The sequence below is a fragment of the Miniopterus schreibersii genome (genome assembly GCF_964146895.1).
Source record: "Miniopterus schreibersii genome assembly, chromosome: 10".
Lineage (NCBI taxonomy): Eukaryota > Metazoa > Chordata > Mammalia > Chiroptera > Miniopteridae > Miniopterus > Miniopterus schreibersii.
The window spans coordinates 29,683,722-29,698,794 of NC_138110.1; the positions used below are offsets into that span (position 1 = coordinate 29,683,722).

The 15,073-nt window shown below is 35.7% G+C and overlaps 1 protein-coding gene across 3 annotated transcripts in view; it reads right to left on the reverse strand.

Moving 5' to 3' along the window:
• Positions 1 to 15,073, reverse strand: part of KIAA1328 — a 203,750-nt gene that overhangs the window by 116,508 nt on the left and 72,169 nt on the right. For all 3 annotated transcript variants that reach the window (XM_081149097.1, XM_081149096.1, XM_081149095.1), the window contains one exon: positions 8,651 to 8,778. In XM_081149097.1, coding sequence (XP_081005223.1) covers positions 8,651 to 8,778 — 128 coding nt within the window. The remainder of the gene's footprint in view (positions 1 to 8,650; positions 8,779 to 15,073) is intronic.

The window sequence follows — 15,073 nt, forward strand, 5'->3', positions numbered from 1 at the left end:
TGTGTGTGTGTATCTATTACTAATATAGATTCATGAATTTCTCTTCTCTTCCCAATAGTGTATAATTCATTAAATTACTAGTGTTCTTAATTATTTAGTTTATTTAAGTAAATTCTTATTAAATAAGATAGTTCATACATTTGGTGACATTATTTAAATATGAAACGATGACTGGGTTAACACAATCCCATATTGGCTGGAAATACTAGGCCTGATTCCCAATGACAAAAAAGTGGGGAAGGGCGGAGGGACGAGGAGGACACATAGAAGGCTGGATGGTGTGGGAGTGTCCTCAGATGGACATCAGACTTATGAAAGAAAAGTACCCAGAATGCAATCAGCCGCAGGGTTTATAGCTATACCTGTTAGCCACAAATGGAAATGTCCTATTTTCTGTTTAGAAAATTGGCTTCTATTTAAGGAAAAACATATGGTTAATTTTCTTCTGTGCAAGAAAATTTGTGAGAAATCATGATGCACAGCAAAATGGGGCTAAAATAAATGCAAAAGAAAGGCAAAAGTGGCAGAATTAGTTGAACATGGATAGAATCAGGACTACAGTTCAATACAAAGATACTGTTATAGCTGCTCTTGTAATTCAGCAACTTCACAATTATTCATTGTTTTCCTCATTAGAACTAAAAACTATGCAGCATTGCCTTGCATCCTCACTGCCACTATCTAATTCAATCAGTGCTCAAAGGTTCTAAAGAAATGTGCTTTTTTTTCAAGAGTTAATTTAGAGCTACAGAAAAGGGCAGACTTGTCATTAAATAACTACCCTTGAAAAGGAGAATCTCATGAAGTCTAAATAAAAGAAGAAGACAATTGCTTTTGTATGGGAAAATTTAGAATTAAGTTTTCTGGATGAGCATGTTCAAGGTGATGATCATAAAAATTAATTTCAGTTTCAGAGTATGGTGTGCTTTAGAGACAGTGAAAGTAGAATCTGAGTGCCAATCCCGCTGGTGAGAAAACAGGGCTCCAGCCAGCAAGGAAAGCTCACTGGGATTCCTCTGAGGGAGTTTCTGAGGTGCATGTGTCACTTGGTAGACACAACTTTCACATCACATCGTCAACCTTCAGACATAAAGAGAGTTTGATGGTGATAAAATATAAAAAAAAAAGTGAGAGTTGGGGGAGAAGGCTGAGCAAGGGGCAAAAAAAAAAGTGAAGCCAAACTGAATAAGAAAATACAGGAAAGTTAGAATAGAAAGGGCTTATACATTTTTCTTCTCTTTCCCTCTGTGATCTCATTTTCTATAGCTCAAAAAATGGAAGATCAGAAAAATTAAATGACTTACCCAAGTGCACACAATTGAATGATCAGAAGAGCAAAATTAGAACCCCAATCTTGTTTTCAACCAAGCAGCTGAAGTATAATAGAAAGATCACTGACCTTGAGATCACAAGGTCTAGGTTTGAACCTTGACTGCCACTGGGCATGAGCAAAAGTCATGACATTTCATGAACACTTTGAAAGAAACTCTGGTGGTCTAAGAAAAGTAAGTCAACAGATTTCTGTAAGTAGAGACTAGGGTAGCATTAACAGCTGTAAGTTCATGTTAAGAAATCTCAAAGCAGAACTCCTAAATGGCATGGTAAGACTGATAGAAACCAGAGGGAATATTATCTCATGTACAGGAGAGAGATAATTTCAAATAGTACTGAGGGTATAAAGAGAATAAATGCAGAAAAAATACATTTGCATTATCTTCCCTGTTCCTCTCCACTCCAGAGTATTTGAAACCCAACAATAAAAATCTAAAAGTAATAAGGGGCTACTTTTCTTCTTGAGTTTTGAAAGTTCTTCATATTTTTAGATATAAGCTTATCATATATGTGAATTATAAATATCTTCCCAGAGCCTTGTGATGAGAACTTTTAAGATCTACTCTCTTAGCAACTTTCAAATATGCAATACAGCATTATTAACTATAGTCACCATGCTATGCTATACATTACATAAATAAATATGTTTGGTAGAATTCACCAGTGAAGCCATCTGAGTCTAATGCTCTCTTTGTGGGAAGACTTTTAGCTACAAATTCACATATTATACGGCTATTCAGGTTATCTGTTTCTTCTGAACTAAGCTTTGGTATATTATGTATTTCAAGGAATCTGTACTTTATGTAAGTTGTCAAACTTATCAACATAGAGTTGTTCATTATACAGCCTTATTTTCCTTTTAATATCTGTAGAAACTGTAGTAATGTCACATATCTCATTCTTAATATTGGTTATTAGCATGTTCTCTCTTTTTTTCCTGACCAGCCTTTAACATTCCTTGTAATTGTGAGTAAATAATTCTTTGAGCCTTTATAGTCTGAAAAATTCTTTATTTCACCTTAATTTTTGGAAGATATTTTTTGCTCAGTATAAAATTCAAGGTTGACAATTATTCTTTCAGTAATTTACTGTTCCACTGTTTTTTCACTTGAATTGTTTGACAAAAAAAATCTGCTTTCATCTTTATTTTTATCCCTCTTTATGCATCATGTTTTTTCCTCTGGGTGCTTTAAAATTTTTTCTTGCCCGGCCGGGCATGGCTCAGTGGTTGAGCGTCGACCTAGGATCCAGGCAATCGGGGTTCGCTTCCTGGTCAGGGCACATGACTGGGTTGCGGGCTCGATCCCCAGGAGGGGGTGTGCAGGAGGCGGCCGATCAATGATTCTCTCATCATTGATATTTCTATCTCTCTCTCTCTCTCCCTCTCCTTTCCTCTCTCTGAAATCGATAAAGATATATTTAAAAAAATAACAAATAAATTTTTTTTCTTTATCACTGCTTTAGTTTTAAGTAATTTGCTTATAATATGCCTTGATAGTGTTTTCTTCCATGTTTCTTGTGCTTTTAATTCACTGATATGCTTAGATCCATGGGCTTATAGTTTTCATCATGCTGGAAAAATCAAGGGCCATTATTTCTTCAAATATTTCTTTTTTATTTCCCCTTTCACATTTGGAAACTCCGATTACACATAATAGGCTGTCTGAAGTTATTCTATAGCTCACTTGTGCTCTGGTCCTTTACTTTCAGTTTGTGTGTGTGTGTGTGTCATTTTGAGTAGTTTCTACTGCTTTGTCTTCATTTTACTAATACTTTCTTCTGCAATCTTGTTTGCTGTTAATCTCTTCCAGTGTATTTTCACCACAGACATTCCAGTTTTAGTCTCCAGAAGCCTGATTTGAGAGTTTTTAAATATATATTGTTTCTACTTAACATGCTCATCTTTCTTCGAACTTGAAAATACGCAAATTATTAAAATAACTTATTTATTGTTTTTGTCTACCAATTCTATTACTTTTCTGGGTTGATTTTGATTGTTTTTTTATATCTGATTTTGAATCATATTTCCCTCCTTTATAGGGTTGGTAATTTCTGATTGGATATTAAACATTGTGAATTTTACCTTTTTGGTGCTGGATATTTTTGTATTTATGATTAAGCTGTAAATATGCTTGTGTCTTGTTTAAATACAGTTAACTTAGTTTGAAACAAATCCTACAAGTGTTGCTTTTAAGTTTTGTTTAGTAGAACCAGAGCACCTTTTGGTCTAGGGCTGATTTTGCACCTCTTCTGAGACAATACTCTCTAAGGACTGTACCTGATGCCAATACGGCTGGTACAAACAGGATCTATTCACAGCCTATGTAAGTTCCAAGGATTGTTCCCTCTTTTGGTACTTCTTTCCCCCAGACTCATTAGTATTCCCATATGTATGCTTGATTATTAACTAGTTTAAAATTTGGAAGAGATCCTGTGCTGATCTCTGGAGTACTCTTCTTACTGCAGCTCTCCCCTCACTGGTTTTCTGCTCTGCAATCTCACACCATCTTGGTCTCCTCAAGCTCCCAGCTCCATCTTCTCAGCTCATGGAGACCACCAGTCTCTCCTTGGACTCTTCCGTCCAGGCAGCAGCCTCAGGCTACCTAGACAGGCGACCTATTACATGCACGGCTCGTGTCGTTTGTTTCTCCTCTTTCAGGGGTCACTCTCCTTCAGTGTCTGATGTACAGTACTTATAAAACCTTTATATCATATATTCTGTCCAGTTTTTTAATTTGTTTAGATAGGTGCATATTTCTAGTTCCAGTTATTCCATATTGTCTAGAAGCAGAAGTCCTGGAAGATCTTTACACCAGGAATGAAAACAGGTTTTGTGCCAGCTCAGATGGACTAACAGTGGCTATTGGGACCATAATAAAGATTATAAGGTCATCTCTGTGTAACAGGTAAACAGCAGCATGTACATCAGCTGTTTATTTACAACTCTGAATTGCACTAGAGTAGATCTTAAAATTCTATGATTACAAAGTAGATATAGCAAATGACTTTACACTAATGAGAACTCAAAGATATTTTTAAAAATTGCAGGGACTGCAGCCCCAAGATTGTATGGCATAGAGCAGTGGCAGTGTAAGTAACGAGACAGATATTTAAATAATTGTGGCATAATCACAGGTGAAGACCTTTAGGAAGTCTTCCATGTGCAGGTGATAGTAAACAATGCAAGCTTCTCAGAATGAGTAGAAGGACAAAGAGAATGGTGGAAAGAAAAGACAAAGAGAGGAATTAGAACTTGAAAGGCATCTAGTGACTTGGAGAGAAATAAGGAGAAGCCAACAAAGAATGAAAGGGAAAAAGAGAAACAAGAGGAAATAATGAGCAGCAACAGAAAAGGTTTAGTAAGGGACAAAGAGAAAAATAATATTAATAAAAGGGAATGTAATAGCCAGATCAGAAAAGCAGAGATTCATTAATATCCATTGCCATAGCTGAAAAGTGATAATGATTTTATCCATTTTATAGAAAAGGGATAGATCTCAAGAAGATTCCAAATCTACCTTTGTACATTTACTTAGCAAAAAGATAGAGTTAAGAAAAATAATAAAGTAGGCCTGAATACCAACATTTTAGAAAGAAGTGGGAGAAGCTACTCAGATGCAGCCTAGGCTTTATCTTAATATAAGGAGTATTGAGGAAGAATTGTAACATTTCTTAAAAGGTACAGCCTATCAAATAAGACTGAAATAGAAATTATAAGCATCGTAGTTTGGGGTGACATTGTTTAAGCTCAGGTTCACAAAAAAGAAATAATATTCAATTATGATAAGAAAAACTATATTCTAAAATGTGCACAGCTCAAAACTATGGTTATTAGATCCTCCCATGTCCAAGACCAAGGCTATATTAAGTGCTGTTTCTTAAGATGAGGAAATGGAGTAACAGATACACATCAGTGAAATATCTCAATCTAAACAGAACAAGGGAAAAACCTTAATAGAATCCACCATGAAAAACATGTAATGAATTCCAAAATGAATGTAAAAATGCATTTATCTTTGAGGCAAAGCAAGAAAGAAAATGGTGGGAAAAAACAGGAAAAAATTCACCTTGTAAATAGAGCAATTTCGTTTCGAGGAAATGGCAGATGTTGAAAAAAAACCACATAAGCCAAGGCATTCTTCTGAAGAGCTGTGAATTTAATAAAACTATAAGCAAAACCCGTAACAAGCAACTTGAGCCAGATGGCAACCAATGCAAAGAAGAAACAGAACAAGTCTCTCAAAGTCAAATGAATGCCTCATGAAGAATGAACTGCTGCCATCTCCATCACAACATCTGGAGATGAGGGTTTTTTAAAAAAAACTTATTTTGAGAGCAAATAAAATTTTCTGTTTACCTGACACTGTGGCTACTCACAGGAAAAGCAAATAGTTTCCCATCATCTCTACTATATTTGTGCTCTGCATGTCAGATTAAGAGCTGATGAGGGTTAGTCACAGAAACAAGGACATCTAAAGCAAACACTTTTTTAGCTATCTCAAGTTTTTCCTGTTTTTCTTTCTTTAAAAAACTATGGAGCCAGACTTGTTAGTTATATGACTTGTGTAAGCTACTCTTTCTATCTGGGGCTCCTCCTCTATAAAAGAGATAATAACTTCATTGAGTTATTACCTGGCTCACAGTATGTGCCATATAAATATGTGTTATAAAAATATATTTATTCACTCCTCTACTGATGGGACACTTGAGCCATTTCCAAATTTTGTCTATTGTAAATAGCGCTGCAATACACAGGGGTGCAAATATTCTTTTGAATTATTGTTTTGGGTTTCTTTGGGTGGGGACATTGAGCAAAACAGAAAAAAAAAAAGAAAAACTCATGGACAAAGACAGCAGTGTGGTGACTGCTGGGGGCAGGGTGGGGTGGAGGGAGGTAGAGGAGAGTATAGGTAGGATAAATGGTGATGGATGAAGATTAAAAAATATATAAATAAATAAAAATTATATAATTTTTATTAAAAAATATTTATTAAGTCAAACCCTACGTTAGGCTCTGAGTGTACAAAGACCAATGTATCAGGATGGGGAGATTGATGAATAAACAATCATTACACAAGACGAAGAGAGGTGCTATGCCAGAGATGAGCAGTCTACTTGTACGCACACAAAGAGGACATTTAACTTAATTACGTTCTCATTTAGGCTGAGTCTTCACAATGATGGCCTTCCTAAATGGCATTAGACTTGGCCAAATTCACCCAATTCCCAAAGGAAAGAAGAGAAGATCCTTACCTTTGCTCAGCAAAGAGAAACTTGTCACAAAGAACAAATCAGCACAGAAAAAAAGGTGACATTCTCTACTTGGTATCAAAATGAAACTTATTTTCCCTCTAAAGGTTCAAATGGCAGAGCCTACAGGTGATCGTAAACTCTCAATTCATTTTCATTGTACAGAAGACATAATCGAAAACTTGAACACCAGGTACTTCTTGAAAATATGGTTTTTAAATTTTCTCATCAAGTCAAAATGAAAATTCAAAAGTATCTCCTTTTGAGGGTATACTATTGTCTCCATACATTTGGCCAACATTTTCATTTTAGTATTTCTGATTTTTGAAGTTTTGCCCCTCAGAGTTAAGGTTAAGGAAGGCAGTATTAACTATGATTGGTCTCTAGTGAAACAGCCAAGATTCACTAGCTTAAACAAAACACTAATCCCTGAGAAAGTTTTCTTTTCCCCCAGTTTCCAAAGTAGATAGAAAAAATATTAGGCTCCTTTATCTAGATGTCTTCAGCGTCCCCTAGTGATGATTTCTTGACTCTCTATCTATATCCTTAAGGTCATAAGACTATACCGGCCACTAAAGGCCCCCCCCCCCCCCCCCGCCACCTCCCTTCCCATACCCTTACCAATGGACTGCCCTTCACTTTTGCGGCCTCTAACACACCTATATCACGCAAAGGAAGGAAGTGAAAACATAAAACAAAGGACAAAAATCTGATCTTCACCCTGCAATTTTCTCTAGCCCGCCCAAGAGAGCAATAGGAAAGGGCCACTATAAAAACTGCCTGCTATTTTCAAAGTGGCAGGAAAAACCCAGATAAACAATAAAGATTAACTGTTCCTCTACATCATTTTAGAGCCTAGGTTTTCAGAAAACAGAATAAAAGAAAGTATTTCAAATGAGAACAAATAAAGCATTCATAGTTTGGCCATTTTTTATAAATGTTGCTACTTTAAAAGAAAAGCATATTTTAAAAATCTAAGTATTACCACATCTCAGCAAAATTATTATTTCTTTTTAAAATAACTTTTCCATATGTCTAAATTTTAAATTCAAAACTGAAGTCTTCTTGGCCAAAACTCTTAACCCATCTGACAGTCGTCTCTAGGTTGAAGAGCAATGGTGTTCTTTAGAAGGGTTGCAAAAAGCCATTCAAGATCTGATTATAATTCAAAGGGGGAGGATGACACTTGAGTATATCCATGCTTTAGTACTTAATATGAATGACTCTGACTACTACACAGTTTTTTCCTAAAATGTTTTAAATATATAAGGCTTATCTTCATCCATTTGGAGACTTAAACTCATGTGGATAAGAAAATGAAATAAAGTATCACTTGCTAGAGGGCAAGAAGTAAGTCTTTAAAGCTTGTTTCATATCACAACTGGCAAGATTCTGAACCTTCATTTAATTATATAATACATACCATTTGATAATATGTGTGTAAATGTTTACCTACAAACACTCTCATATATATTTATGTGATTAATACATATATACACAAACATAAAATCATGCAAAATACTTTAATGTTATCCAATTAAAGCTTTTGTAAGTTTCCAAGTCACTTTTATTATTCTAAAAATGAAAGCATGAGTTAAGAAAGATTAGAGCTTTCCATACGGACAGCGAGTAACAAACAGCCCACCTGATCTTCATTAAGCAACAGAGCAGTGAGTCTGCTTTACCATTTCTGCTGTGCTTTCATACAACCAGGAGCTTCCCCACTGACCCCATAGCCTGCTTCAAGGAATCATTCCTGACCTCTGGGCCCCAGGAACAGGAGAGGGAAGGGAAAAAGGGAAGTAAAGGACACCAGCTAAATCACACACTGTATTTCCATGTTTTAAGACAATATTAGAGGGTGGGGCAAAGGTAGGTTTACAGTTGTGAGTACCCAAAACAGAGTTTATTTGTGTATTAATCATTGTATTGCTTTCCACACAAACAATTGTAAACCTATCTTTACTCCACTCTGTATATACTGGGAGACAAAGTAAAAGGCAAATGATTCTTCTGACATCTTGCTGATTCATTACAGACAAGAAAGGGTAAGAACAAAGATGCTTACCTTTTGTTCCTGCATTCTAGCAGCATCAAGTTCTGAGAGAGACATGGTGAGCTTCTCTTGCTGTTCTGATAGATATTTCTGATAGAGGCTTAGAAGTTCTTGGCATTCTCTATACTGTAGCTGAAGAGGTGAAATTGCAAATTAAGGGGGAAAAAACTAATAAATGGATTCAAAGTGCATCCATGAGTGCTGCTTTTCAGATTCCAATAAGCAAAATACAGAAACTCGACCATATTAGGTGAGAGTGCAGGTAAGTATAGTCTCCAGATGAACACAGTAAATGTACCCCCTCCCCAAATGAAATAATAATTCACAAAGAGTAGCAATGAGTATTTCATTTGAAGAGACATTTCTATCTAAATGGTTACATTTGAATAAACAAAGACAAACACAAATACATGCAAAAAAAAAAAAAAAAAAAAAAAGGTTGGATACCTCACACCACGTACAAAACTAACTTGAAATGGATCACTGACCTAAATATAAGAGCCAAAACTATAAAACTCGTAAAAGTAAATCTTTGTGATTTTAGATTAGGTAATGATCACTTAAAAAACAGCAACCAAAGAATAAACAAATAAATTGGACTTCACAATTAAAAAGTTCGCTTCAAAGGAAGAAATTAAAAAGACAACCTCCAGGATGAGAGAAAATATTTGCAAATCATGTATATAAGGGGCTGGTATTCAGAATATAAGAAGGACCTTACATGAATCAACAACAAAAGCTATTAACCTAATTAAAAATGGGCAAAGAACTTGAATAGACATTTCCCAATAGAAAATATACAAATGGCCAAGCAGCACAAAAAAAGATGCTTGACATCACTAGCAATTAGGGAAATGCAAATCAAACCCATAATGAGGATACCACTTTGCATCTACTAGGATAACTATAATAAAAAAGGTTGACAATAATATACTTACAAGAATATGGAAATATCAGAACCCTCCTATATAGCTGATGGGAAGATAAAATAGTGCTGCTGCTTTGGAAAATAATTTAGCAGTACCTCAAAAAGTTATACATAAAGTTACCATATGACTCAGCAATTCCACTTCTAGGTATATACCCAAGAGAATTGAAAATATATGCCCATGTAAAATCTTGTACATGCATATTCAGAGCAGCATTATTCGTATTAGTAAAAAAGTAAAAGTGTCTAAATGTCCACCAAGTGATAAATAGATAAACAAAATGTGGTATATCTATGCAATAGAGTATTTTTCAGCCATAAAAATAACAAAACACCAAAGTATTGCTACATGCTATTATGTGAATGAACCTTGAATACATTATGCTAAAGAAACCACACACAAAATACTACATTTTATATGGTTTCATTTCCATGAAGCTCTTGCTATTCTTTTTGTTTGTTTTAAATACCTCTTCCAATGTGCTAGGTGAAAGAATAGTACTCAATTCTAAGTGTACCAGATCGCAATAACAGTTGCATTCATCCATGTCCACTTTCTATTCTCTTCTCCAATTTTCTTAAGTACCTATTATATAAGAAAAGCTAAAGGGAAGAAAGAGAAATGTTCAGGATAGGCAAATCCATACAGACAGGAAGTACATTAGTGGCTATGAGGGTCTGGGGAGGAAAATAGGAAGCAACTGCTAATGGTTATGAGTTTTATGGGGGAGGTAATAAACATATCTGGAAGCAGATGTAGTCTTTAGGAACATACTCATAACCACTGAATCATATACTGCAAAAGGGTGAATTTTATTATATGTGAATTATATCTCAATAAAGCTGTTACCAAAGAAAAAAAATTAAAACAAAATACAAATGCAGGGTAGAAGTAATTATTCTGGTAAAAATAATTACTGCCTAATTTACAAAGTTCTGACTACATTAAACATAAAGGGATATAATTAGATTTTTGCCTTGTTTGTTTGGTTTTGTATAATGTTAGTTAAGTCAGTGCTTCAATAATAAAACGATCACAAGAACAATTTCTGTCTATATACCTCCTTTCATTTTTTACAGCAAAGTATGAAGAACATAGCAACCTAATCTGGGTTACCCTCTCCGACAGCTCCTCAAACTTGCGAAGTGCTAAGGATGAAGATAATAAATGGAAAAGGTCACCTAACTGTACAGATCAGGTGTCTGGGAGACAGAGAGTTCTATCCAAGAGAGCCTGTTCCTCACTTCTCATTGCGGTGATTTCCTCCCAAGGCCCATTTTTCTCTCATATCATTTCTGAATCTCACCCTTACACTTAATTATGTATGCTGTTGGGATAAAAATTACTGTCCAATGAGATGATTCTGTATAAATACTTTTACAACAGGTCATCATGATTAAAGTGGGAATAGTATTTCTTAAATGTCAAAAATAGTGATAGGTTTCAGTGTTTCATAACATTTTCATAACCTAATCATTGCTTCTGGGCAGATTCCCGTTCTAATAACCTTTGTCAATCATGACTGCATAAATAACCATTTGCTTCGTTATTCTCATTATTAATCTTTAACCAAAAAAAAGGAGCCAGAAATGGCTTGTAGAAGAGGAACTGGTTCCTAATGAAAGGAGAAGTTACTAAGCTCAAAGAATACATTCATTAGAAGACCTTGTTGAATACCTGGCATCTTAAAAACAACAGTAACAACAACAGAATGAACAGTGGTCTAAATAAGATATTTTTTTTGAAGTCAACCTGTATCAGACCAGGCTGGTTTTATATTTCCATGCTTTTAGAGACAGAGGAAGGGAGAGGAAAAGAGAGAGAAACATCAACATCAATAGGCTCTCCTGCATGTTCTTCACTGGGGCTCTAGTCCGCAACCCAGGCATGTGCCCTGAACAGGAATCAAACAGGCAACCTTTCGGTGCACAGGACAACACCCAACCCACTGAACCACACTGGCCAGGGCTACATTTTCATGCTTTTAGTCAGCAAGCTCCAAAAGATAGGAATGATTTGTGGTGGTCCCAAGAGTCTCTGCCAACTATGACGTATATAAAATTTTTTTTATTCTAGATGTTATCATAGGCAGTAATGTTTATAGTAGGTGAACATATTACCCTGGACGCAGAATATGTATTTTATTCTCTAAGGAGCTATCACAATTATATAGCCTAAGATTTAGATGTCAGCATTTTAAGACAAATTACAGGTATGCCTCATTTTATTGCACCTTACTTTATTGATCATTTTTCAAATTGAAGGTTTGCAGGAGCCCTATGTTGAGCAAGTCTATCAGTGCCATTGTTTTCCAACAGCATTTGCTCACTTCGTGTCTCTGTGAGCAAATTCTCCCAAGATTTTAAACTTTTTCATTATTATATTTGCTCTGGTGATCTGTGATCAGTGATCTTTGATGTTACTATTGTAATTGTTTGGGGGCACCATGAACTGTTGTTCCCACATAAAAAGGCAAACTCAATAAATGTATGTGTTCTGAGTGCTCCACTGACAAGTGGTTTTCCTGTCTCTTTCCCTCTCCTCGGGCTTCCCTATTCTGAGACAAAACAATATTAAAATGAGGCCCCTAAGTGTTCAGGTAAAGACAGACTTGCACATCTCCAACTTTATAACAAAAGCTAGAAATGACTAAGCTTAGTGAGGAAGGCATGTAGTAAATTGAGATAGGCTGAGGCAAAGAATGAAAAGAAGAAGTTCTTGAAGGAAATTAAAAGTGCTACTACAGTGAACACATGAATGATGAGAAAGTGAAACAGCCTTACTGCTAATGTGATACATTTTAGTGGTCTGGATAGAAGACCAAGGCGGCAACGTTCCTTAAGCCAAAGAGCCTAACCCAGAGCAGGGCCCTAACTCTCTTTAATTCTCTGAAAGCTGAGAGAATTGATTTTTAATGTAGACAATACAGCCTTATATTGGAAGAAGATGCCATTTAGGACTTTCATAGCTAGAGAGAAGTCAATGCCTGGCTTCAAAACTTCAAAGGACAGGCTGCCTCTTTTGTTAGGGACTAACGCATCTGGTGACTTTAAGTTGAAGCCAATGTTCTCTTACCATTCCGAAAATCCTAGGGCCCTTAAGAAGAAAGAAACAACCGAAGTGTCCTTCAGTAGATGATTGGATAAAGAAGATGTGGTACATGTACACAATGGAATACTACTCAGCCACAAGAAAAGATGAAATACTGCCGTTTGCAACAGCATGAATGGACCTTGAGAATATCATGCTAAGTTAAGTAAGTCAGAAAGAAAAAGTTAAGAACCATGATTTCACTCACATAAGATATAAAACTGGAAACAAATGAACAAATAAGAAAAACAAACAAACAAAAATGCATAGACACAGACAACAATATGGTGGTTACCAGAGGGAAGGGGGGTAGCAGGGTTCTAAGGGCTACAGGGGGATCAAATATATGGTGACAGAAGATGATTTGACTTTGGGCACACTATACAATATAAAGATCATGTATTATAGAGGTGTACACCTGCAACCTATATAATCTTATTAACCAATGATACCCCAATACATTTAATAATAAAAAAAGAATTATGCTAAATCTACTCTGTTTGTGCTCTGTAAATGAAACCACAAAGCCTAGATGACAGCCCATCTGTTTACAACATGGTGTACTAAATATTTTAAGCCCACTGTTGAGACCTACTACTGAATTCCTTAGCCTACATAACAGGAGCTCAATAAATATTCATGAGATAGGTACATTTACTGAATATATTAACACCTGAGATTGTGCTAGATGCTAGACCTACAATGATAAGCAAGACCAATACCAGCTCCGGTAATGAGTTTACCATCCAGCAATGAGGGCAGGTAACGAAACACATACTTATAATAACATATAATGAAAGCAGTGGCAAGAACATTATGTAGTGCTATGCTAGCACTTCCAAAGAGGACTTAAATGACTGAGGAACCACTGAAAGACTCTTGTAGAAAAAAATGTTCAAACTGAGAGTAGAGGCCAAAGTAACCACACATGTAAAGGGTGGGCAAATAAAAATGAATCAATAAAAAGATGCAGTCAACTGTGTTTAATGCTGCAGAGGCGACACTGGTTAAAGAGTGAGAGTTGAGGAGGCTATTGATGGCCTTTGCCAAAACACAAGTGTGACATTACTTAGGTGTTCACCATTTCCCCCCGTTTTGATAGACAGAAGTTATGCTATTTTCACATCAAAGAAAATAGCTCCTGGACAGAAAGAGATGTTTTATGCAGAGTCACCTTGAGATACAAACAGCTGACCATGAGGCTGCAACTCTAAGCAATCCATTAGTCACAGACTACAAGGGAAACATAGAACTCCAAGATTTTCACTATGGCAAGTACGCCACTCTGAACACCAACATACTATATAATATATAAAGACAGCATACACTGTGTATTCTGCTTAGAATATTCTGTCTGGCCTCAACGTGACAACATTCCTACTTATCCTTTCAAACTTGCTTGTATGTCATCTCTTCCTCCAAGCTTTCGCTGACCTCCCAGGTAGAGTTAAGCACCTTTATTATAATAAATGGTGTATAGCTATAATTATTTGGTGATATTACTATCACCTGAAGTGGCCTGTGTGTTTCCTGAAATCACAGCATATTAATCTTGGTATCTCTCTAGTACACAGCAGGCACATCAAAAATGTTAGAGGAATGAATAAAGGAATAAAGGTAAAGAAGTGCCTATTAAATTTCATGGTAGCTTTGAATTTAGAATTGAAACAAATCATAGACAGACCATGTGGTCTTTAAACTAGCCAAGAGGATGGCTAAAAATATTGACTCATTAAAAATTTTAAATTGTTACAATCTCAAGATTTTCCTATCTGAAGCAAATATGCTTTCTAACCATGCCATATTTTCCTCACATTCATTTCCTTTTCTCCCCTTTCAAAAAACCATGCATGTTTTCTGACATAAACACTGAGGTTCAAATAATATTTCTAGTTTGATACTCGGTGACAATACATGCAACTGAAAATGGATTGCTGGTAAAATAAAAACTGATACCAAGACGAATTGATTAGCAGAGATAGACAAGACTGTGTTTACATTCTTTTATTAAGTTGTGATTTCTGCTGGTGTACAACCCACTGATACACGTCTGAAATTTTCCCGTTAATTAAAAGAGAAATTTATGGCAAATTCAGTGCAACGCCACAGTGTTTTTCAATTTCCTGATGATAGTAATCATTGGGGAGGAGAAGAAATCTCTAAAACAAATGGGAAAACTCAATGTTCTGGATACTTACAAAGGGAAAGAAGAGTCAAGTGCCTCATACCCAGCTTCTTCTGGACTCTACTCAGTCTGTTTAAACAATAGCAAAAAAAAGTGAGCCACAGAAAGATACCTAGTTAGAGTAATTAACTAGTTTTCAAAGCATTATACTCTCTACCTTGTTTCCTGCAGTCACAAGACAAGATGGAGTAGAAACAGACTTGAAGCTGAGATAATTTATTATCATTATTA